Source organism: Solanum stenotomum, chromosome 5 (assembly GCF_019186545.1).
Source record: "Solanum stenotomum isolate F172 chromosome 5, ASM1918654v1, whole genome shotgun sequence".
Lineage (NCBI taxonomy): Eukaryota > Viridiplantae > Streptophyta > Magnoliopsida > Solanales > Solanaceae > Solanum > Solanum stenotomum.
Window position 1 is genome coordinate 3,271,172 of NC_064286.1, and position 24,324 is coordinate 3,295,495.

Below are 24,324 nucleotides of genomic sequence, written 5' to 3' on the forward strand. Positions count from 1 at the left end.
ATGATTTATACATTAGCTCTCTAAGTATATCATATTTTTATTTATTTAATTTATTTATTGAGAACATGAATTCATTAAGTTAAGTATCATATACTAATGGCATGTGTTAAAAATCTTTAATTATTAATTAGTGGCGTGTTTAGAAGATATTATTAAGTATCAAATATTAATTGATTTATATCAAGTTGTTGTTCTGTGATCAAAATATTAGAAAGTTCAAGCTATCAAAAAGAATATTCTATGAATTTGACATATATATATATATAGTGATAGAAGTATCCTATCTTATATTATGAAATGAATCTCGATCGTTGCATCTAATAAGATAGCAAATACCAATATTAGTCTGATTTGTTTTATTCGGTCGATATCCGTACTAGAGCTCGACTAATCACAATTCATATTCAGTAGAAAACGCTCCCTATCAAATAAATTCTTAGCTATGACTCTTAAAGAGAAGTAGTCTCATTCGCTATACCGCATATTTTTAGCAATGGAATATGTTCCTTTTAAACCACCTCACGTTTAATAGAACTAATTCTGTTTTACCATAGCCATAAAATATTGAAAATTAATATAAAGAAAATATAAAAGTATTCACATTTTAAATTGGCACCAAAAAAAGAAAAAAAAAATACCGTAAATAAATGATGAGATTCGTTTTTAGAGTGTTTTAGACGTAAAAGGTCATAAAAGATTAGTTGATAAAGAGTGTATACTTATAATTGAAGTATAATTAGTTTATTATTAGTTTTTTAATGACCATTTTATTAAGTATTAATTTTTAAAAGTCTTAATCAGTATAAATTGTAGTTAACAATATTTTTGGTAACTTAAAATTTTTTGAAGACAAAATTTTAAAGTCTAATCAAGTGTCATGGTCAAACAAATATTTGAATATAAATTTTCAAAATCAATTAAATTTTATGGTCAAACACCTATTTAAAGATAAATTTTCAAAACCTCGAATTCTATTTGATTTCATGGTCAAATAGGAATTTGAATATAAAATTTTAAAATCTGATCAAATTTCATGGTCAAACATATTTTTGAAGATAATTTTTGAAATTAAATAAAAAATTTATAATCAAATGCTAACTTAGTTTAAATCATAAAATTCAAAAATAATCTAATTTTTTTTTTATATTCAGTCAAACTAAGAAAGATTAATTAAAATAGGCAAGATGATAAACATTGGTGGGTATATTTTGTGATTACAATAAACATTTGAAAATGAATATATATATATATATGTATTTACCCTTATATATAAGCCAACAAGATGGAGTACCAACACAGCTCTATAAAGTTGTACCAATAGTATAAAAAATTGTACTGTACCATTAAGCCCTATTCAATATTGAATAAACACGTGTCCTTCTACATGCTTTGGTTTTCAATTACTATTTGCTATGTTTTTTGATTTTTCATTCTCATTCCCACTCTTGGCGGAGAAGTGGAAAAAGTGATTTAGAAATGAATGTATTACTAATATTTTCAGAGAGGAAGAGCAAATTGATGGAAAATTAGTGAAGAGTGATTCCAGTCCTCAACTGGAACATCAATTTGGTGATGAAATTTCTCATATTATTATCGAAATTGGAGGTAATCTTTCAGTCTAATCGTAAATTTCTGTGTTTCCCTTTCAGTTTTTGGGATTGATAATTTTTTCCTGAGATATCGACTTGTTATTTATCAAAGTCAAAATTATCTTTTATTTTTATGTGTTTTTGATTTGGGAATTGGAAAAGTTTACATAAAGCCCTGGATGCAACACGAAAGAAAGAGAATTGAGTAAAATCAGCACAATTCTTTTGACTTTCTTCCTTTAACAGATTTTTCACATACATGTACTCATTCACTATTTTGTCGAAGAATTCAGTGAGTATACAAAAAGAAAGGCTCTGTTGAAAAAAAAATTGTACTATATATATCTGATAATCATTTTTGAAGATTTCCCTCCCCTTTTTTCTCCGCAATTTTATCCTATTGATAGATAAGTTGGAGATTTGGCAACATTTTTACCTTTTTTTGATTCATTATTTTTGGCTTTTACACATTCTCAGCTTATTTAACTAATTTTTGATTGATTAGAATCTGTTTCGTTCATTTGCATTCTCGATTTAGCTAAGTTATATTCAATTAATATGCATTTCTCCTGGTTCCATAGAGATACAAGTGTGCAATGTGCGCTATTAGGACAGAGCCTTATATGAGCATTTTTTTTGTGTCTTTGTGCTCGACTCACTGGCTAAGATTGTGCATATACAAGTTCACCACACCTGTTTTGTTGAACCTCTATCCAGATTTACAGGTACATCGAGTTTATTGTTAACTTGTTCCTCATAAGACTAGAAAAAGAGCTTGCTTGATCAGATTTCTCTTCAAGTGTTAGAGCAGCTGCATCACAAGTTTGATGAAACTTTTCAAATATGATTGAATCCACCAATTTTCTTTATTTGTTTATAAAGTGAAGGCTGCAAAACTTACCTGACCTGAAGGAGAAGTGAGTTTCTTTTCTGAAATATCATTATATGTTCACGTAGGAGAAGTAAACTATTGATGGTTGACTTGTGATTGGTGATAGTTCATAGTTCAGTGATGAAATTCAAATATCGAATACTTCAGTTGTAATTTTGATCATTGATTGTTTGTTTCTCATTTCTTGCACAATGATTGTTTGGTAGTTCCCTATTAATGAAATAATAGTGTATATGAACTTGCAGGGTGAATTATAATCTTCCAAACATATTTTGGCTTCTCCGGGAGGTGATGGATAGATGTGAAAAAGGAAAGTTAGTGTATGACTCATGTTGGATGGAATTATCAATATTACAAACGGTTGCAAAACACTTTCAAAGTTATGCATTTATATTTATTTTTCACAATTATATCAAGTAAAAACATCTTTTGCTAAGTTTTTTTGGCAGAGTCCGTGCAAACATGCCTTCGATTTAGATTGTGTCACGAGTGGTTCTCTCTGCTTACTGTAAGGTGCATATCCCGTTTCTCCATTTGTATGAGTACATTATTTTTTGTAGAACAATAATAACAATCAATACCATAGATCCATAACTATAAGTTGCTTATTAAAAATATAGCAATAACAGAAAAGGCAAGATTCTTACCTCTTCCTTGCCAACTTCTACAGACATCTCCCTTATTTGATTCATGTAATTGTACCCAAGGTCAGAAACAATGTACAAAGAACTTGAAGAACCTAACAATACTCTTATTGTTATAAACTCTATTCTTCCCCCTATTACATGTTCGATAGCAGTACAAGAAAGAGCAAAATTGTATGATCATTTGAAGAAAATAAAATATGTAGCTTTTGAATTCTGCATAAAGGATTTTTTTTATCACTCCAATGCTTCTATGAAAATTTTCTTACTAGGAGCACTGAGCACACTAAATCTCCATCCAAAGAAATAATAGTAATGAGAATCTTAGATGAATTGTCAATTTTCTGTTCTTTGAAAAGTCTAATAATTCAAGTATTTAAGAGTTTTAACAAGTTTACTCTCTCTTAAAATTTTGTTGAGGACTGTTTTAACAAAGAAAAGTCTCATTGATACCACACCTTCTTTAATAATTCTGTTTGAGTATTAAAATGAAGATATTTTTTGGATGCTAATGGAAGTCTTTAACATCCTTGCAGTGTAATTACAGAAAGAAAGAGGCAATGTATTAAGAATGTATCCAGTGCTACTTCAAACAAGTAAGTTTCACTTTTTCTGGTGATTATTATGTTATATGTGGAATATGGATGGAGAGATTTTATATACACCCTCTTTTTATTTGTAGACATCTTAATATATCCGGCCATTTTTTCAGGAGTTTACTCTAACTACTACCATGTCATGGGAGATGAAAATTCACCAAATCGCCTTGACTTTGTATTTACATATACTATCACACTCTGTAGAGTTTCACATTCTCAAGGATTTGATTCCTTTGTGATTCAAATATGTTTGGTATATTAACTAATTAGTACTGTTGGATATCCTTGCTCACGTATAATTATGTTGTTGAGTGAGGCAAGTGACCAAGAAAAACAATCAAATTCCAGAAACAGAACAAGAAGGAGCAAAACCATGAAAAAGGAAAAATCATTCAAATTCCAGAAACATAACAAGGAGGAGGAGGCCAAACCATGAAAAATGATTGATTTCAGATTCTCTAATTTTCAAGACTTAAGGTACAATTTCACATACCTTTTTCGGGCTTTTAAAACTGTAGGTCTCTTTTTCTTCAAAACAAACCATAGTATTCTATTTTGAATGGTGTTGTTGTAGTGTTTAGTAGTTATTCTTGGATACAGGTTGCAATTTTAGTATAAGATACAAAAAAATTAAAATACTTCACATGTAGATTCGACTTTTATGAGTGATCTGAATTTCTTCTGTTATTTTTGTATTGTCTGAATTGCAACTTTTGATATATATGATAGTGGCAAGCAATAACTCGACACCATATATAGTTTTATCATATACATAATAATAGCAGTTCTGGGACTGAGAGAATGATCATACAATAAGAGACTAATGATGGTTAGGAATGATTTGGTAATATTCTTTCCCTTGATGAAGTAATATGTGTGATTTTGACACACATAATATCTAATGAAGAAGGTTTTACATATTATGCGATCATGCATGTGGGATAGGCTTTGCTTAAAAAAATTATTGTTAAACTTGTCATTTAGTGAATTGAATTGAAAATCTTAAGTGAAGAGTAGTAAACTTAAATGAAAGGATACAAACATAGCTATAACATGCTTTTTATCTCTATCATACACTCAAATTATTAATGTTAGAGGTAAGGCTAATGGTCTAACAGATCCATGTACTCCGTTCCTCTATATCATCGTTTTTAGTTTTACTTAGTTGTCCATTGTCATTTTATTAGATTCAGACGCAACTATGTTTATGTGCAATAATTTAGTTTTACTTGGTTGTCCGTTGTCAAATAGCATACTGAAATATATGATCTTTAGGAGGATAAGAAAAAAAAAAATTGTCCATAATATCTTAAGACTTGCTTCATGTTAAGGATAGTCAAAGAGGAAATAATGTGATTGAGATAACACATGTAATTTTATTTTTCCCTCTTTTTTTTGTTAAGATAAATGGAAGTCCAGAGATAAATTCTTCCCTCCATATATCATTTTACTTGTCACCTAACAATATATCACTTTCTTATGAATTTATCTTGAGTAGAGATTTTGGCTCAATTTTGTTGCTTAAACTCCAGCAAATGTGTACCTTTATAAGTTGTTTGTAGTGTAGATAGCAAGTCAAGTCGGTAAAGATGGAAGTTGGCTTTTAAAAGAACTCTACTTATTTTTATCACCTTGATATAAATAAATATGCAGTTTGCCCAAATAAGAAGTTAATATACTTAACAAGAATTTTTGGCGTGTGCACTTTCCAATAATTTGCAGGAAATAACAAATGGTAATGTCTGGGCACAGAAGAGTAGATATGTAGGAAATTTGATGCTCTCCATAGTACATTAGATAGTTCAGATGTGTTGGTTGACACATTAATAGTAATGTCTGTAAATGCAGATTGTTTCCAACAACTTTGAGCATTCTCCCTTTCTTACTTTTTGATTATTTCGTTTGGGTGTAAATTTGAGTCAATATTTTATGTACTCTACCTTATCAATGATTTTGGAGATGCTTGAGTGAATAAATTTTATTTCCATACTTGATCATCCCTTTCGTTAATACATATACACAACTTGATTAAATTGTTTCTTTGCGATAAAAAAATAGCTGAATAATTTTCAGCATACTCTATTATTTATCGAGAGCAAAATCAACTATGTTGGACTCACGGGTCATGCCGTTCTAGTATATATATAAAAGAAAAAGGTTACCACATGTCACAAATTACACTTTCACCATTTTGTTTTGGGCCCACATGGTCATGTGGCATCCACATAGACTTTTATGCCCGGCCCGGCCCAATATAATATGTTTGTTTCACAAATAGTAAGAATATTTTTATTTCCTTTAAAAAGTAAACAATTATTTTCTTAATTATACGTTATAATAATAATAATAATAACACACTAAAAGTAATTTCAGAAAATGGAATATAGAGAGGGTATTGTACATAAACCTTATTTTTACCCTGAAAATATAGGTTGTTTCTAATAGAACATCAACTCAATAAAATACAAATAAAAATAGATTGAAAAAAGAAGTAACAAAAATGAAAGAAGCCAGTAAAAAAATATTAAAAATGACAATGCTTTACACACAGTAAATAAATATATAATTAAAAGATAACCGAAGTACAAAATTGGCAAATAATAATAGAAATCGAGGAACATGAAACTACATGAATAATACTACGACTACTCGTATAGATAAACGAAACCATATTCTACTACCTACTAAGCTACTACCCTCCGCTTTGGAGTATTTGTGCATCTCCTCTCTTTACATGTTCAATCACATCAGTCTCGCTTCTCGCATCTTTTCCTTCTCTAAAGCAACTTTCATGTTCTCTTGGATATCTTCATTTCTAATTCAATCTCTCCTAGTATGTCTACACATCCATTTCATCGTCTTTATTTTCTGCAACTTTCGTCTGAGAGTTCTTAACTCGCTAACACTCTGCTACAACATAATTGGTCTAACAACCATACTATAAAAACTTCCATAAGTTTTGATGACACTGCATTTATGTTATAAGAGTGAGCCTCTATTTCATCCAATCTACACCAATACGATGTCTGACATCATTGTAAATCTCCACATATATGAACTATGCTGCCTAGAGAAACTTTTTGATGACCTAACCGAGAATTACAATAATAACATACTCAATGTGAATTCATAATTGAAGTATATGTGGAATATAGAGTATACATAGTTATTCTTATCTTATGTGAGACAAAAATGTTATTTTCAGTAGATTCCCTGTTTAAGAAAAAAGGAGGGTCTATTAAAAACAATATTTTTACCTCTAAAATAGAGATAATGTATGTGTACATTCAACCCTTTTTACGCTTCACTTTGTAGAATTACACTAACATGTTTTTTTTGTTCTTATTGCCTCTACTCAAGAAAAACATTTTTCGAAATAAATTTGGAAAACACAAAAGCCAACAAAGCTCCGATAAAAACAACTTAAATATTAAAAAAAATATTAACAATAAAATAGTGAAATAATCAAACAAAAAGAAATAAAGCACCATGAACTAATTGGACTAATCAAAAGTATGCATTGGAAGTAAAAAATGTTACTTATATTATATGCAACATGTTGCTATAAACAACATTTTTTTGTTTTTTTTTCTAGTAGATAACAACAACGATTCATGATGCAAAGGACAAATTCATAAAATGTTACTCCCTCGTTGAATAATAATTGTCAAGTATATCATTTTAAGATGTCCAATAATATTTGTCTACTTAATCAACAAATAAAATTGCACAATAATATAATGAGGAATGTTCTTAATTACTTAATCTATCAAAAACTAGTATTATACTCCTAATCATCCTTAATTAGCCCATAAATATACTCTATATAGTAAATGTTTTTGTCATCACGGATCATTTGGTTTGTAGTAAATGTTTTTATCTTTACGCAAATTAGATGAGAATACTAATTAAATGAACCATAAAAATGGTAAGATAATTAAAGCAAAAGAAATATACTAACCTTTTCTTTTTTTACTTTTTGTGAGTTAATCAATGATGACCTTTTGAAAGTTATTTTCAAACAACAATTGAAATTTATTCCCTAGTTAGAAAGGCCGTGATGCAAAGGGACAAATATTTTTCATACGATGAAGAATATATAAAGTAGAAATTAATTAGTGGAAAAATTGTTTGGAACTTTCTAATTATAGTTAATTAAAGAGTAATTATTAATATAACAACTTGAAAAACAAACAAATAATTAGGTTTTGTCTTAATCAAAACACTCACGAGAACTATCAAGAGAAAGTAAACATTTTTAAAAGAACAAAAAAGTCATTATAGTTTTGAGCACACAAACTGTATCGTGCGTTCTTAAGAAATTTAATTGTTTCATTATAATAAAATAACTTAAAACACTCACAACGATTACCGGTGTTATATTATGCCTATATAGTTTGGAGAATTTAAGCTCATATAAAAGTAATTCCTATATTTAGTAGTACCGTTTCAATTTTTTAAACTTTCCCTTTTGTCGAGATGATATATATTTAAATACTTTGATTTATTTTAGAACACAATTTTTTTTTAAAAAAAATAATATTTTATTTCTAAACTTTAAGTTCAATGACATACAATCACATAAATTGAGACGAGAAGAGTATTAGTTAGTATGAAAGAATTCAACATATGTATATAAATCCAAAAAATTAGCAACGATAAATTTCCTTATCATAAAAAAAGAAAAAGGAAAAAAAATTCAACATATGGCAACATTGCCATATGCTTCACTTTGGCAAAGGATAAACGAGTTTTCGAAAAGAAAATTAAAACTTATATTTTGCTAAAAATAAAATAAAATATATTACTGCAAATACTCTTAACATATATGTCGTTGTCTATTTTGGATTAATTTTGTACTCCCTCCGTTCTCATTTAGTTGCCACCATTTTTATTAGGTTTCACGTTTCTTATGAAACTAAGTAAATTTATCATTTTTATTAAGTTTCACATTCTCTAGAAGTCAAATTTTCAATAAATAAACATAAATTAATTTATTTCTAATAAGAACGAGATATAAATAGAAACATAAAAAGTATGATTTTTGTTTATTAGAAATCATTACAGATAAATTTTATGGGAAAAAAATTCAAATATGATGTCAAACTTAACAAAAAACGTATATATATCATTCGTTAAAAGTTTAGCCCGCAAAACCCCAAACACAATGATCAATCATTAGTTTGTCAGATTTTCCTCTAACAAAACATGTTGATTGGCTCTTTTACTGTCACGATCCAACCCACCGGGCCGTGCGGGTATCCACTCTAACACCTAAGTAGGAGAACCCTCATACCCAACAATTAGAAGACATGCGAAAATTAAAGGAAACGAAGGCGAATTAAGGAATTAATAATTTCTCCAAATGAGAAAACAACTTTAATAACTATAGTTTTACAACCCCCAAGGACCTAGTCTGACAAGCACAAGAGCTACTAAGAGCAACAACTGCTCTAAATAATCAAAAGACACAGCTTTTACCATGCGGAATGAAACGTCGAAGCTGCTGGAGGATTTCTTCGTCTTCACGTAATGGAACATCACCAATCCTGCATCTAGACTATGTCAAAAAGACATAGCAAGAGTAGTATCAATACAACCACACGTACTGGTAGGCATCATCGGTCAACCCGACACCCACCACATAATATATAAAAAATAATAGTAAAGGATCATGTCTGGACCGCTCTCTTCTCCACTCTCCAATTACCACCTATCTTCTTTCTACGAGATCACCGCCTGAACATACTAACCACATTGGATACTACACGTACTCTTACCAACTTCATTAGATCATAGCCTAAACATACTAGCCACATTAGATACTCACAACAATTCACTCTTCCTCAACGAGTCAAACCTATGCAATTATCTACACACCATACTTCACTCATATGTAAACTCCTAGATTTCACTTACACCTAACCAACCTCATTAATCATGAACGTAATCATCCCAATATATGCACATCACGATATCAATATAACATGTTTCACCATACACATTTATCACAAGTAGTTGGACCTCTCACGGGACCCAAAGTCAAATTGTTAGCATGTCGGAACGTGGCAATTCGATTCAATTTTTATGTCGGAACGTGGCAACCGATCCCATAAGTTAGCATGCTGGAACGTGGCAATCGATCCCATAAGTTAGCATGCTGGAACGTGGCAATCCGATCCCAATCACACATCACAATCATAATAACACATGAAGATCACACATTCAACATTTATGATCAATATTTTCACACGCGTACATATACAAGCATCACAATAACGAGAGAACAAGTATGTATCACATCGTAAAATCACACCCATCACCTACAAATTTCCCTTCAATTCTCTTCACACAATAGACCCAGATTTAGCCCTATTTCTTCACTAGGGTCACGATACTAGGGTCCTTAAACCGACTTGCAAATCCTTATCAAAGAATCACCACAATGGTTGAGAATTTGTATTATAACTTAACAAGAAATTCTATTCTAGAACGCACACAAGACCCTTGACTGGTTACCAAATCTCAACACGACACTAACCCCAAAGACATTGAATTATAACACCTTCCACGGGATTTTTGCTCGGTGCACGAAGGTCTTCACACATCCCATACTATTGAATTCATATATAACATGGTAAGCACATATTTATCACTACTCAAAGCATAAAACCTAACCTACCTGATCACCAAGCAATTTTTAAGAAAAATATTATTTCATAAAGTTCACGGTTAATGGGGCCCTCAAATTTTTCAAGGTCTAAAGCAAAAGCTTCATTGATTTTCTTTTTGAGTCATTCTTGTCCCTTAAATGGTGACACCGCCTTCAAGGTCTAAAGCAAAAACTTCATTGATTTTCTTTAGTAATATTTAGCATTATATATTACTAAATATATCCACATATTTAATTATCATGTATTAATTTTTTATTTAGAATGTAAATTTATATATAATTTATATATTTGGTATACTAAAAATGTACAAACAACACATGCATCATAATGATAGAAATTTACATGATATAAAATAGGATAGTATAATGCACTTGAAATATATCAATAGTATTTTATTTTTATAATCTTTAAACATTAAAAAAACAAAGAGAAAAAAAACACAGAATTGCTAGTTAAGTATGTATAGAGAAAATTTCTTTTTTTTTCTTATTTTTTTAAAGGAGAATTTTTACTATTTGCTTACTTGTTTTATTTGTAAATAATGTATATTAATTTATATTAAAATCAATATTCAATAGTTAATAATTCATGTAATGTAATCTCTACCTAACTAAACTTTGTATAACTAAACCCTACATAACTAAACTCTGCATAACTATACCCTACATAACTAATATTTGCATAACTTTAACCAGTAACCAAACGTCCCCTAAACATTACACAAGTATACATCATTAATATGTTGTATTAACACTTTGCTAAAGTTTTGTTTGTAAAAATATTCAAATTAGATCAAATATACTAGTTTGAAATCTTCAAGCCTATTTTTGTATGATTTGAACAAGTCATAAAAAAAAGTAGTAGCCATATAAAAGCTAAATATTTTCCTATTAAAACCATAACTATGTAGTATAAAAAGACTTCTTCTTCTATTTGAAACCTTCTACCATTGTTGAATTGTATAGAAAAAGAGGAGATTTTAAGAGAAATTCTGAAATGGGTTCTACTATCCCTTTAGCTGATCAGATGAAAAATTCTTTGAGGTTTGACGAAGCTAAGAGACATGACGATCCTCGAATACTCAAACTGGGTTCAACATTGAGGACCCGAATGAGTTGTAGTACTACAGGTTCATCGGGTCGGAGTGTGAGTTCTTCCGGTACTAGAAAGTCGGGTTCGAATTCGGGTTCGGGTTCGAGTTCATCTAGAGTAGAAATAGTTCCGGCCGGCAATATTTGCCCGTCCGGTAAGGTGATAACTGGGATGCGTAGTAAGCCTGTTAGGACTGTGTTAAGTGACAATGAGATGATACCCGGAATGTACGGGTACGGGAGCATAATGCCTGCCGGAGCTACTCCGAAAACCCGTCGGGTTTCCGGTAGTGGTTCGCCGGAATCCAGTTGGAGAATTAATTCGGAAGAATTGAAGGTGAAAGGGAATGAGAATTACAAGAAGGGTAATTTTTTAGAAGCGTTGTATTTTTATGACAAAGCTATAGCAATTTCTCCGGGCGATGGAAGATTGCATTGTAATCGAGCTGCTGCGTTAATGGGTCTTAAGCGAATAACGGAAGCAGTGAAAGAATGTGAAGAAGCCATTAGATTAGATCCAACATATGTTCGAGCACACCAGCGTTTAGGATCTTTGTTACTTAAGTAAGTTTTTTTTTCACTACCCTGATTCTGAATTTGAATTATTCACATTTACATAATAGCTTGTTTACAGTTTAGGACAAGTTGAAAATGCAAGGAAGTGTTTATTTTCGCTAGATCAGATACCAGAAGAAGCGGAGTTGCACAAGTTGGAAACAGTGGAGAACCATATCAATAAATGTAGTGAGGCTCGGAGACTTGGAGATTGGACGAGTGTGTTAAAAGAAGCTGATGCAGCAACTAGTCGTGGAGCTGAGGCATCTGCTCAGGTAATTAATTACGTTGTGTGATGGGACGAATAGATGAAATGAAAATTCAAATGTTGTACTGAATTTGTGATACAGCTATTTGCATGTCAAGCGGAAGCTCATTTGAAGCTACATCAATTAACGGATGCTGAATTGTGGATGTATAAAGCTAGGATGTATGAGGCATCTGTGAGAGCATACAAGTCAAAACTTTTTGGGATGATATCTGAAGCATACATATTCTTTGTCCAAGCTCAGATTGAGAACACTCTTGGAAAGTGAGTTTATCACTTATTATTATTATAAGTACTGCATAGGTTTTTGTAATATACAAACTGATCATGAATATGTGCAGGTTTGATAATGCGTGTGCTGCGATTGAAAGAGCTGCACAAGTTGATCTTCAAAGTGCTGAAGTTATTGGTTTACTCAAAAACATGAGGCTGGTGGGGCGAGCTCGTTCTCTTGGAAACGAGTTATTTAAATCTGGAAGATATATAGAAGCTTGCAGTGCTTATGGGGAAGGGCTGTCGCGTGATTCTTTGAATTTGATTCTCTACTGCAATAGAGCAACTTGCTGGTATAAACTTGAACAGTGGGAAAAATCTTTGGATGATTGCAACCATGCTCTACTTATCCAGCCACATTATACTAAAGCTCTTTTTCAAAAAGCTGCCTCAAATGTCAAGGTGACATGCCAAACTTTAAATCTTACTATAAGACTTATTTTTACTGCGAAAATCATAAATTTGATTGTATGCAATGGATTATAGCTGGAAAGATGGGCTGACGCTGTGAGAGATTATGAGATTCTGCGGCAGGAACTTCCATATGACAGAGAGCTTGCTGAATTTTTATTCCATTGCCGAGTTGAATTAAAGAAGTCACAAGGAGAAGAAGTTCAAAATATGACATTTGTTGGCAAGGTGGACTTGGTTTTGGATCTTGACAAGTTCTGCGCTGCAATTACATCATATGGTAGACTTTCCTGCATAGCTATCTTAACCTTGCTTGTATCATTTACTATATAACTCTACTCAACAACTACTGTTGAAAAACTGCAGCTACATCTGTGATCCTTTTTAAAGAAGTATCCAACGAACAATGCAAGCAGATGTCCTTAGTAATGGATACCTTAAGCACCAAATATCGTTCAGTAAGTTTTCTCGAGGTAAACAATCATAGGCAACGTCATGCTATAATGATTTTACATGCACGACAGGGGAATGAAGAAAACTCATAGTAATTTATATTTGGTCTTTTGTTTTCTATACTGAAGGTGGACGTGGAACAAAGTTCAGCAATCGCTGCAGCAGAGAACATTACAACACTACCTACATTTAAAATGTACGAGTATGGCAGACTTGTGATGGAGTTGTATATCCCAAATCCAAAGGTGTTGGAGGATATGATTAGGCGTTACCGTCATTAGGAGCATAGTTGACATTTCATTGTGCTTCTCTTGCCATACTAAATTGCCTGATGATTACTCTGAACACCTTCTTCGCTCCCAACTAGAAAGTATTTTTTTACATATACATGTGACATTTAACCATGGTTGTTGTGGTCTATAGAGGGAAAGTCTAGTCTCCTTTTTTACCCTCGTGTATTCATTCATTCATTCATTCGTTCATTCATTCACTCCTCTTCCGACTACTTTTTAGAGCTGATTTTACAGCAATATATAGCTGAATAAGCATTCTATCAATAAAAGTTGTCATTTTTCACCTATTTATTTGTCTTGCTATATACTCAATCCTCAACTTTATAATTGTTGTTTGCTTCTTGATACATTGATGTGAAACCTCAACTATGGTAATGTTTCAAATGGAGACTACGTTATGCGACTTGTGGGATTACATTGGATTTGTTGTTGTTGTTGATCAACTATACTATATGTTGACATTTTTTCTTCTTCGATGTATACATACACTGTGTATTGTTGTATTGTATTGTATGGTCCCTCAATCCTATCTTGGATTTGTGGCAAATGAGTGGCATTAGGGAGAGGAATATCTACAATATTTTCGATAATTGTGATGTTTGGATTAACTTGTACGACCCAAAACTAATTTAACTAATAATTGTTACATGAACCTAGTAATCTCATATTTGAAGTCAAATATTTAGAACAACTTCACTTGATGTACCCCATCAATCCACTACTTGAGTACACAACTTAGAAATCAAAATTCAAATTTAGTCTTCAATTGGGGACAACTCGATGAACTTGGTAGATCATTTTTAGAGGATCAAATGTACATATTTTTTAATAATACGATGGTTAGTTGTTCACGGCTTAACTATCTTTATCATTTATTTTTGGGATCAATATTAGCAATGTAGTTCACCCAATGATAAACTTAATCTAAATTTGCTTGATATAAACATTTTAAAAGAATAAACTTTTATCATAATCGATATACACTCAAACTGATCGAAACATTATTTTAATTAAAAAGAAGACAAAGTGGGGAAAAGGACATAACATTGTAGGAAGGTCCAAAATAAGAGAAGCAACAAAGTTTATAAATAAGTTGGTTGAAAAATTGGGATTTGTAATGGATAAAGAATAAAAAGACACTTTGCTGAATGACACTTCATAAGTTACTGTCACTCACTATAGACAAAATTAACTTTATGTTCAATGGACAATTTATTTGAAAGAATTTTAGTACTTTCTCCGTTTTAAAAAAAAATAATCTAGTTTAATTTAGTACGAAATATAAGAAAATAAAGAAAAAAATAATAATTTTGTGGTCCTAAATTAAAATTATGTCAAATATATTAAAATGTTCTTTAATTTTGTGATCTTAAATATGTCACGTGGAAAGCTGAAATTAAAATATTGTTAAAAAGGGACGGGGACATTCTTTTTGAAATGGAATAAATTGAAAGAAGATCATTCTTTTTTAAACGGAGGGAGTAATTAATTACAATAACAATTTATCTCATGTAATCCCATAAATAGATTTTGAAGAAGGTAACGTATATGCAACATTATTTTGATATTTGCGAAAACAAAGAAGTTACTTTCGATGGACCCTCAGTTCAAATAAAGAAATATCGAAAAACAAGTGCAAATCCACTAGGGGAAAAAATCATGTTGGAAATAAAAGTGAAGAGACAATTTTAACTCCAAATAATACAATATCTAGAGTAAAGAAAACATGTGATACTAGAATTGAAGAAATAAGATAGTAAGAAAATAATAATAATAATTTTGAAAAGGATACTAGGTAGACGCTTGACTACACTAAGGTGATGTCCTTGATAAACTGCAGATAAGTCATGTTTTATCTAAACATCTTTTCGTAATACTCTTCAATCTATCTCCATCTTTTTTAATACACACTATCATCAACCCCTCACACCTTCTCTTAATCCCCACTGATGGAGTTTAGTAATTGAAGTCAAAAATTCAAAAATCACCCCTTGTGACATCTTCCTTTTTTCTTTTTGTCAAGAAAAAAATGAGTCAATGGGATCAAATCATCATTCAATATTGTAGCTATTAATAGATCTACCTATCTATCTATGATCTTGGTTTACTTGTAGACCTCTATATATATAGTAAGAATCAACATGTAAGAGTCATGTCAAATAGCTACTAATCCCAATGCCATATTTTAGTCTATTTCCTATCCTCCTATTGTTAAAACAGTGGCACAGTGACCACTGTAAAATCTTAACGTGGCTGCATGACTCAGATACATCAGTAACATTTTGACTACCAGTTTTTTATACTCCCTCCGTCCCTTTTTAGTTGTCCACTTTAGAAATGGCACACAAATTAAGGCAACAATGATTAGCACAGTGAAGTTACAATTTTACCCTTATGACAACTTTTCACTTCAAAATTACAACCACTTATTTGAATTCAAGTGAAATAAATTGGAGGGAAACAACATACACTTTTACAATTTTCAAGAAGTGTAAATAAGGGTATAATAGGAAAAAATTTGTTGTCCTTTCTTGATTTGTCAAAATGGACAACTAAATAGGGATAACTAAAAAAGGAAATATGGACAAGTAAATAGGGACGGAGGGAGTACTAAACATGTCATTTAAATTTAATTTTAATTAATATTTATATCTTCTATCTTTGGTTGAGCACAAATACAGACTTAAAAACGTATAAAATTGAATGAGTAGACGTACGTATCATATACCACATAACACAAATCAGTTCAAGTGTATTACACGTGAATTATCATGTAGGACGAGTGTGTCTCGTGCACAACCAAAATTATACGGCATAAATATCAACTGAAACTAGGCTAAAAGGTACATTTATGTATTGTGTGAAATATTTTGATTGTTGCATTGTATTACAATGTTTAAAGGAGATAATAAGGTTCTTCCATAGTTTAGAATAATAGGATTCTCACATAGTTTCGAAGGTGAATAATATGAATAAATTAATTTCAAGAATAATAAGATCCCCACATTGTTTAAAAGTGTACAAATGAAATTTTTTATTTTTATGCTTATTATGTCCCTTTAACATAATATGGCCCTAAAGAAAACAGATCTCTTTGAATTTTTGTACTCAAGTTCTCCCAATAACTAAAAAGTGTAATTGAGATCTTAAATATTTGAAATTTCTTACTCCCTTCGTTCTAATTTATATGGCACTTTTTGAATTTCGAAATTCAATTGTCCGTAAAATTTTCATATATCTCTTAATTATTTTTGAATTGTCAATTATTGTGACTTATAATACTTTTTACGTAGTTTACATATATATAAATTTCATTTCCAAAAAATTGAAGATTCCACACGCAAATTCCCGATCAAACTTACACTGTTTGACTCTCGAAAAAATGAAAAGTGTCACATAAATTAAAACAAATTAAGTAAATGAATTCAAATCCACAAGGACCATGATTGGACATTGATTGATCATCTTTCTCTAAAGAAGGGTCGAAATAGAAACAGACCACTATTCGAAATCTTAGTGAAACGCTGAATTTCTTATTTCGTATTTGTTTTTTGTGAAAAATACCAATTGATTTAGAGGGCTTCTTCAAACAAGAAGGAGCTGAGTAAACTATTCAATCTTTCACCCCTATACCAACAACAAACTTCAATGACTTCAAAACTGACAACTCTATGAAAGTAATACCCAAACAAAACTATATTCCCATTTTTTTAAACCCGAAACCTCGTGTTAAAGGACAAAGAGATAGTTACCACCTCACTATTCCCTACCAAAGACGACTTCATTTGTCCTATTTCCTCTGACTGAAATAGTTATAGTTTTGAGGTTCTTATTGTTTCTACAGGAAATATACCAACGCCAGAAAGAACCTGCAATCTAACTACACAAACCTTGCCCCTACCGTTATGGGATAGAGAGGTTGTTTCCGATAGACCCTTGGTTCAAAAAGAGAAGTGGAAACCAACCTACTCGGACACAGTCATGAGGACACGCACAACAAATGTTGTCCTCCAATTGAGTGTTCTGTGAGATAATACTTTAGAACCGTTTCTGGTCTAGAAGTAAAGACCAATTCAACTTGAAAAAAAGGTGCATCGTTCAATTGTACAATTTCAAGGACAGGGAAACAATTCTAGATGGGTAATTTGAAGCGTTCAGCTTCAGTCCTGCCAAGTCCCATTCGGATTAAACAGTGGATCAATAACATTCCACGGGGTTTTTTTTTCATTTGAAAATCACTTGATTATGGTCTTCAGGCACCACTTGCATAAAGACGCGTCCATTCTTTAGCTGCATGGTTAAAGAAAGGAAACTGAAATCAAGGACTAATCGGCAATGCATAATCAGGTATTGAGTGCCTTCAATGTTCGACTTTGTACTGGTACATCATGGAAAGACCATAAAGACAAATTACCGGTTTCAACAGCTTCAGCCTCATTTGACTTCCAGTGCTTTGCAATGTTCTCAGAGAGTGGATCATCTGGATTTGGAGCACTCAAAAGTGCTTGAATGCTGAAAAAGAAGCACCAATTGTTAACGTCTACCATCTTATAGCCAAAATTTGGTGATGATATTTTTAAAATTCATTAGAACAAAGATTATCAAAGATATTTAAGACCTCAAAAGAACGGTACGAATCTGAAGAGCAGGACTCCACTTGTCCTTCAGAATATCAAGGCATATCCTTCCAAGCTTCATAATGATGGTCAACATAAGCGAGGCAGCTTGTGGCTTAGAAATTATGTATAACAGAATCGAATAACAGAACAAACCTTATCAATATTCGGATGATAGATTTTGGTGAGGAATCGAACCTGTAAATAGTATGCAACTTGATCAATGACTGAATTAATAGCAGCAACAAAAATAGCACAAACTTAATTCACGTTTTAATTCGTACAGCAAGAACACACATAATCTCTACAACCAATATGTGATCAACCCTACATACTGCATATAGGTAAAAGCCCATGATCATTTAGGAAGGGGCAAGCCTCATGCAAAGACCATGAACGATGAGGTCAAGGAAGCTTCACATCTAGATGCCACTTCAAAAAGCAGGCAATAATTTTGCAACTTTAGTGTCTTTGTACCTATATGAAATCCTATATTACTTTTGGCTATGAACCCCTAAGCATTTATGGGCAAGCAACATAGGGAATCATAGCATCTCAAGATGAGGCATCTTGTCCTCCAAGCGAGGTTCAAAAATGTGTCATGGTTGTAACTCAGTTCCCAGGAAAGCAAATTCAAGAGATGCTTATAAGATAATATGAGCCAAACTGAAAAAGTATCTGCAGAGTTCATGATATACTATCATCTTGGGAGTTAAAACCCACTGATACACAAAATGTTGCCCCAGGAAAAACAGCCTGAATTAATATATCCATCACTAACAGGATTTATAAGGGGGAAATCACCCCCCCCCCCCCCACCCCCCCACACTAAAAGGTGTCTCAGCAACAAAAGAAAACTTTCAAGTAAGAGAAACACTAGTTTTAACTGCTCTAATCACCATTGCGATCAGGAAGATTTCCTTCAACAGTTAACAGTTAATGATAGACAACCAATCTATTCCCAGAAAGAAAAATTGAAGCAGCATCCTGAACTAGTCAAGAAAACAAACCAGTTGAATTGATGGATGTTTGGCTGTAAACTTCTGAAAGAAAGAACATGAGTAATAAGGGTACACCCATTATTAAGGTCATAAATAATTTTCAGGATTTTGGTGATCTATGTCAATTTGTGCAGTACTAACTTGTGTAGAAGTGAGATCAAATTTTTAGGAAAAAATTTCACAACGGCATTTAAGAATTATGTTTGATCATTCATACTTATTTTCCTAAAATTAACATTTGACAGAACTCATAATTTCATTAGATCAACTACTCGTTAGTCATGTTGAAGGTAATACAACCCACCCATTGTGCACATCACTGGAAAAGGGGGAAAAAGAGAGAAGAGCAACAACCAATACATATAGGAGAGCAGTCTTAACTTATGCCCAAACTTATGTTATCATCATCAGCTTTAATATCCATGCATTACACATTAAAACTGAACATTTACATATTAGTACATAATGTATGATAATTGAGATGGTAAAAGAATACAAGTAGAGAAGTATTAGAAGCTAATATTCCAATGGCATATCAGGAAATTGTAAATGGTAAATCACAAGTCTAGACATGAAGACAACAGACAATAACTTTCTAGCAAATAACTTCTAATGACGGTCTCATAGCCGAATTAGAGATGGAAACTCCACGAAGCAGAGAGTATCACAATCAACACCAAAGATGAGCTGGTACATGATTTGGGAAGGAGATTGCAGTTAATGCTTCCGGACAAATAAGTCAAATCAAGAAATTCATCTATTCTGAACTTTGGGGGCACAATATAAAAAATTGTCAGTCCAAACAAATGCAAGCAATATAATTCTAGAATATGCAATTAGAGAAGCCTGACTGAGATTCTGAGCATCTGTTGAAAGATGCCAAAACATCCATAAATGGGTTCAAATACCTTTGGCGCAGCCATTGGGTACTCTTCAGGCAAAAAGAGTTCCAGTTTGAAAACACCTCCTGCACAAAAGCAGGAAGCAGTGGAATTAAGCGAAGGAAACTACAGCAGAAAAAAACTACACAGGGTAGAAAAGATATATGTCACTCAAAGAATAAAGAATAGCATATCATGTATGGGCCAGCAATAAGGGTAAATCAGTTGAACTAAAAGAAAAGAAAGTAACATAAATACATATTAAAGTAAACACTGGAAGACCAACGATAGATGTCTTTCACCTAAATGAAATTTATAGTCCAAAAAAAATTGTAAAAGGACAGCTAGCTATTCACTATGCTGTTGTCAGAAATACGTTCAGATCCCAAAGACTACAAAGAAGGACCAGGTAGGCAAATGAAAGTAGGAGCGTGAAACAGGAAAAGAAAACTAGTGGAAAATCTTACCAAGAATTATGTACAAGTGAAGAACCAATTCAAGAGAAAGGACACAATTTACTCAACGTGACGCACAATAGCAACATGGACTTTCATTTACTTAGCATAACTATTTTTTTCCATTTTCTTAGCATAATTTATTGAGCAAATTACCTTCATACGGAGACTGTGTTGGACCAAGAATCATGACATTAAAATATCGCATATTTTCTTCCGAGGGAGAAGCACTTATTCCTGGTGCTGCAATCAAAGTTAAACCACACCAAAACTTTTAAAACTCTCTTAGAAAGATAGGTCGTGAATCAACCAAAACCACAATCCAATGAACAAACTCGCAATAAGTCTCAAGGTGTATAAACATTTGCCATACCAAAATTAACAAACAAAATCAAGTCTACTATACTCTGAAATTCAGGAAGAAACTACAATAATGCACCTTGGGTGAACGGAGAGGAGAAATAGGCTAGGTTGCGTGAACTCCTCATTTTTGCAGCCGCACCCATGTCAATAGGAGACAGGTGCAGGTGCAGGATATGTGTGGGATAAGGTCAACCCACATCCGATACTTTGATCAGAGTCCATTGGCAAATTTGGGGGAAAATTGAGATTTTGATTTCTCAAAATAGAAGATAAAATAGATTTAAGACATGGGAAGTGGCATAAAATCAATATTATAGTCCTTTTGTCTCCTTTTTAGCTTTTCCTCTTGGTCAATATTCGTTGCTTCACATTCCAAGCCAAACGGAGAGAAACAAAGAATTCAAGCAGTTGTGTTCTGACTTCTGGTAGGTAGCAGCAATGATCTGTAAGGAGAGTTGGTGGAAGACCTAGAATGACTTTCTTTTTCTTTTTTGAGGGGAAGAACCAGACTACCAGAGAGCTTTAAAAAAAAATCAGTTTGGGTCTTGGGGGAAGATGACCTAGAAGATCTTTCAAGATTTTGAATATCTTTATAGTTCTATTTTATCATTTTAACTTTTTTAGCCGAATCCCAGCATCCCTATCCATACTTGGATCAATACACCTGAATCTTAAAATCTAGATTTTGTCGAATTACATCCGCATCGGATACCCGCACCCTAGTCCAATCAACCTAGGAAATACGTTCATGTAGTTAATGAAGATAACGTAAATGCTTCAAAGAGCTCAAAGTTGCATCTTGAATGAAAGGAGAGGAGAGAAATGGCTCAAAACTGATATCTTTGTAGTAGTTAGTACCTTTTAAACACAAATTATTTGGAGACAAATTCAAGAACTTTTTGGCATGATTTATTAAACAACAACAACAACAGGGTGCAGGCAGATGGGTGCAAAGGGGCTCAATTATACTATTTAAACAAGGCAAAAAAATGATCTTTTTTTTTTTGCGTATATATAATTTGTTGAATCCTCAGCATAAGAACTTTCCTTTGAATCCCCTCGTTCAAATTCCTAGCTCCGTCACTGAGTCAACAACTAAATCCCTAACTAGTCGAGTTCATCTATACAAAATCCTCTATATTCTCCGCCCATTCAGCTCAAACTGAGGCAATTTCATTCCAATACTCAAATAATTTCATTTCTAATAAACAAATTTAAAAATCCAATACATTTATATATATTTACCAGGTTCACTTAGAAGACGCTGAGTTTCCTGTAAATAAATAAATAAAAAAACATCAAAATTCAAACTTAATCGAACTCAAAATCAAAAAACTCAAACTCAAACTAAATCGAAGTACAGTAGATCAAAACCCTAGTGATCAAACAAAAAATGGGTCTCTAAAATAAAAAAAAAAAAAAACGATGGATCGAAAAAATAGGAAAAATTCACCTTGATAATTCTTCGAGGAAGATTGCTGTTAGCCATTGAAATTGAATCGATGAAAAAAAAAATTTGTTCGCAGAAAATTTAAGCTAAAACGCACTTTTTTCTAGAGAGAGAAAGTAGAAAAATGGATTGAGAGTTTCAGAAGCACTGTTTCTCTCACTAAAAACTTGTGCTTAATAGGGTTCGATTGAATTTTTTATTATTATTAGTATTATTATTATTATAGTTGTTGTTGTTGCTTTTTTATCTTTTTGTATTATTGTTGTCAAAAAGCAAAAGATTCTGTCCAAAAAATAATTTACTAAAAATACTGTTTTTTTAATTAATATGATTAAAATTCTCTTTTTCCTAATTAAAAAAATGGTAGAGGTTTTTCACGGTTGTTTTACATCATCTATATTTCTTTTATTCCATAAATTTATCGCAGCTAAAATATTAACTCATGTGATTCATCAATACAAAATTACTAAAACTCCAAATACCAATAATTTCGTTAAAATGTATTAAGAAGATATTCTCATTAAACAATACATGAAAAATTTCATCCATGAGAGTACATATATATAAGAATATCCATCTTTCCTCATTGTTCATTTCAAATGTGATACAACCAACTCTTCCTTATAATCTTAATCGATATACGCTCAAGTTGATCCAAACTAATTCAAATATCATATTTATATATAATTAAAAAAAAAAGTCAAAAAATATATAATATGTCCAAGCGCTGTAAGAATATCCAAGTTTCTTAAAATATGATCAAAATCTTGTCATTTAACAAATACATGGAACTTATCATTCAATGAGAGTACATATACATAAGAAAATACATCTAATTAATAATCTTCATTATTTATTCATTATTAATCATCAAACAAAAAGGGAAAAAACTATTAATTTTTTCCGCTTAAACATTTATCAATTTTAGAACTCAAGTGAGAATAAACTCAACAACCCAACACATAAAAAACTTCCTCACAGCCATAATCGAAATGCAGACAAACAGATTCAGACACTATAATTATATATAATAAAAATTGCAACACGTCCAAACACCAAGAGGAGAATAACTTAGTTTCTTAAAATATGATCAAAACCTTCTCATTAAACAATACATGGAACTTTTTATTCCATGTGAGTACATATACATAAGAAAATTCATCTTTATTGTTCATTTTTATTATTTTCCATCAACAAAATTGGCACAAACTATAACTCTTTTTCCACTTAAGACATTTATCAATTTTTGGAATTCAAGTGTCAATAAACCCAACTCATCATCAAGAACTTCCTTGCAGCCTTAATCAAGATGCATGCAAGCTAACTCGAATATTATTATTGTTTTAAAAAAAATATAACATGTGAGAATCAAGATTTTAAAATATGATCAAGATCTTCTCACTAAACAATACATGGATGGTGGAACTTTTCCTTCCAAGAGAACCAAGTTGATGAGCATATCATGATTACAAATTAAATATTATCGATATGTGAGCACGATAGATGATCACAACATCATAGTTAAAAAAAAGATGTAACATGTCCAAACACCTACAGGAGAACCAAGTTTCTTAAAATATGATCAAGGTCTTCTCATTAAACAATACATGGAATTTTTTTTTTTCATGAGAACCAAGTTGATCAGGACATCATAACTATAAATATTTTCGAAATGTGCACAAGCTGATCTCACAATTATATTTTCGAAAGATGCCTACACTAACTCGAACACCATAATTATATTTTTTTTTAAATGTACATGTGAGAACCAAGTTTCTTAAAATATGATCAAGATCTTCTCATTAAACAATACATG

At 31.8% G+C, this 24,324-nt stretch overlaps 2 protein-coding genes and 1 long non-coding RNA gene across 3 annotated transcripts; 2 read left to right on the forward strand and 1 right to left on the reverse strand.

Moving 5' to 3' along the window:
• The first annotated feature begins 2,771 nt into the window (after window positions 1–2,771).
• LOC125865733 (uncharacterized) lies at window positions 2,772–5,688 on the forward strand. Its single transcript, XR_007446389.1, has 4 exons — window positions 2,772–2,994; window positions 3,662–3,721; window positions 3,838–4,201; window positions 5,447–5,688. It is a non-coding gene; the product is annotated as an uncharacterized LOC125865733 (long non-coding RNA).
• A 5,706-nt stretch (window positions 5,689–11,394) lies between these two features.
• On the forward strand, window positions 11,395–13,730 carry LOC125865444 (TPR repeat-containing thioredoxin TTL1-like). The gene is made up of 7 exons (XM_049545642.1): window positions 11,395–12,053; window positions 12,124–12,319; window positions 12,395–12,576; window positions 12,654–12,987; window positions 13,072–13,276; window positions 13,363–13,469; window positions 13,578–13,730. Exons 1-7 carry the CDS (start codon window positions 11,395–11,397, stop codon window positions 13,728–13,730), a joined length of 1,836 nt encoding a protein of 611 aa, XP_049401599.1.
• A 4,254-nt stretch (window positions 13,731–17,984) lies between these two features.
• On the reverse strand, window positions 17,985–22,695 carry LOC125865649 (ubiquitin-conjugating enzyme E2 36). The gene is made up of 8 exons (XM_049545854.1): window positions 22,512–22,695; window positions 22,304–22,331; window positions 20,852–20,938; window positions 20,268–20,326; window positions 18,515–18,556; window positions 18,361–18,434; window positions 18,157–18,254; window positions 17,985–18,032 (listed from the first exon to the last, which is right to left on the reverse strand). Exons 1-8 carry the CDS (start codon window positions 22,545–22,547, stop codon window positions 17,995–17,997), a joined length of 462 nt encoding a protein of 153 aa, XP_049401811.1. The 5' UTR covers window positions 22,548–22,695; the 3' UTR covers window positions 17,985–17,994.
• Window positions 22,696–24,324: the final 1,629 nt, after the last annotated feature.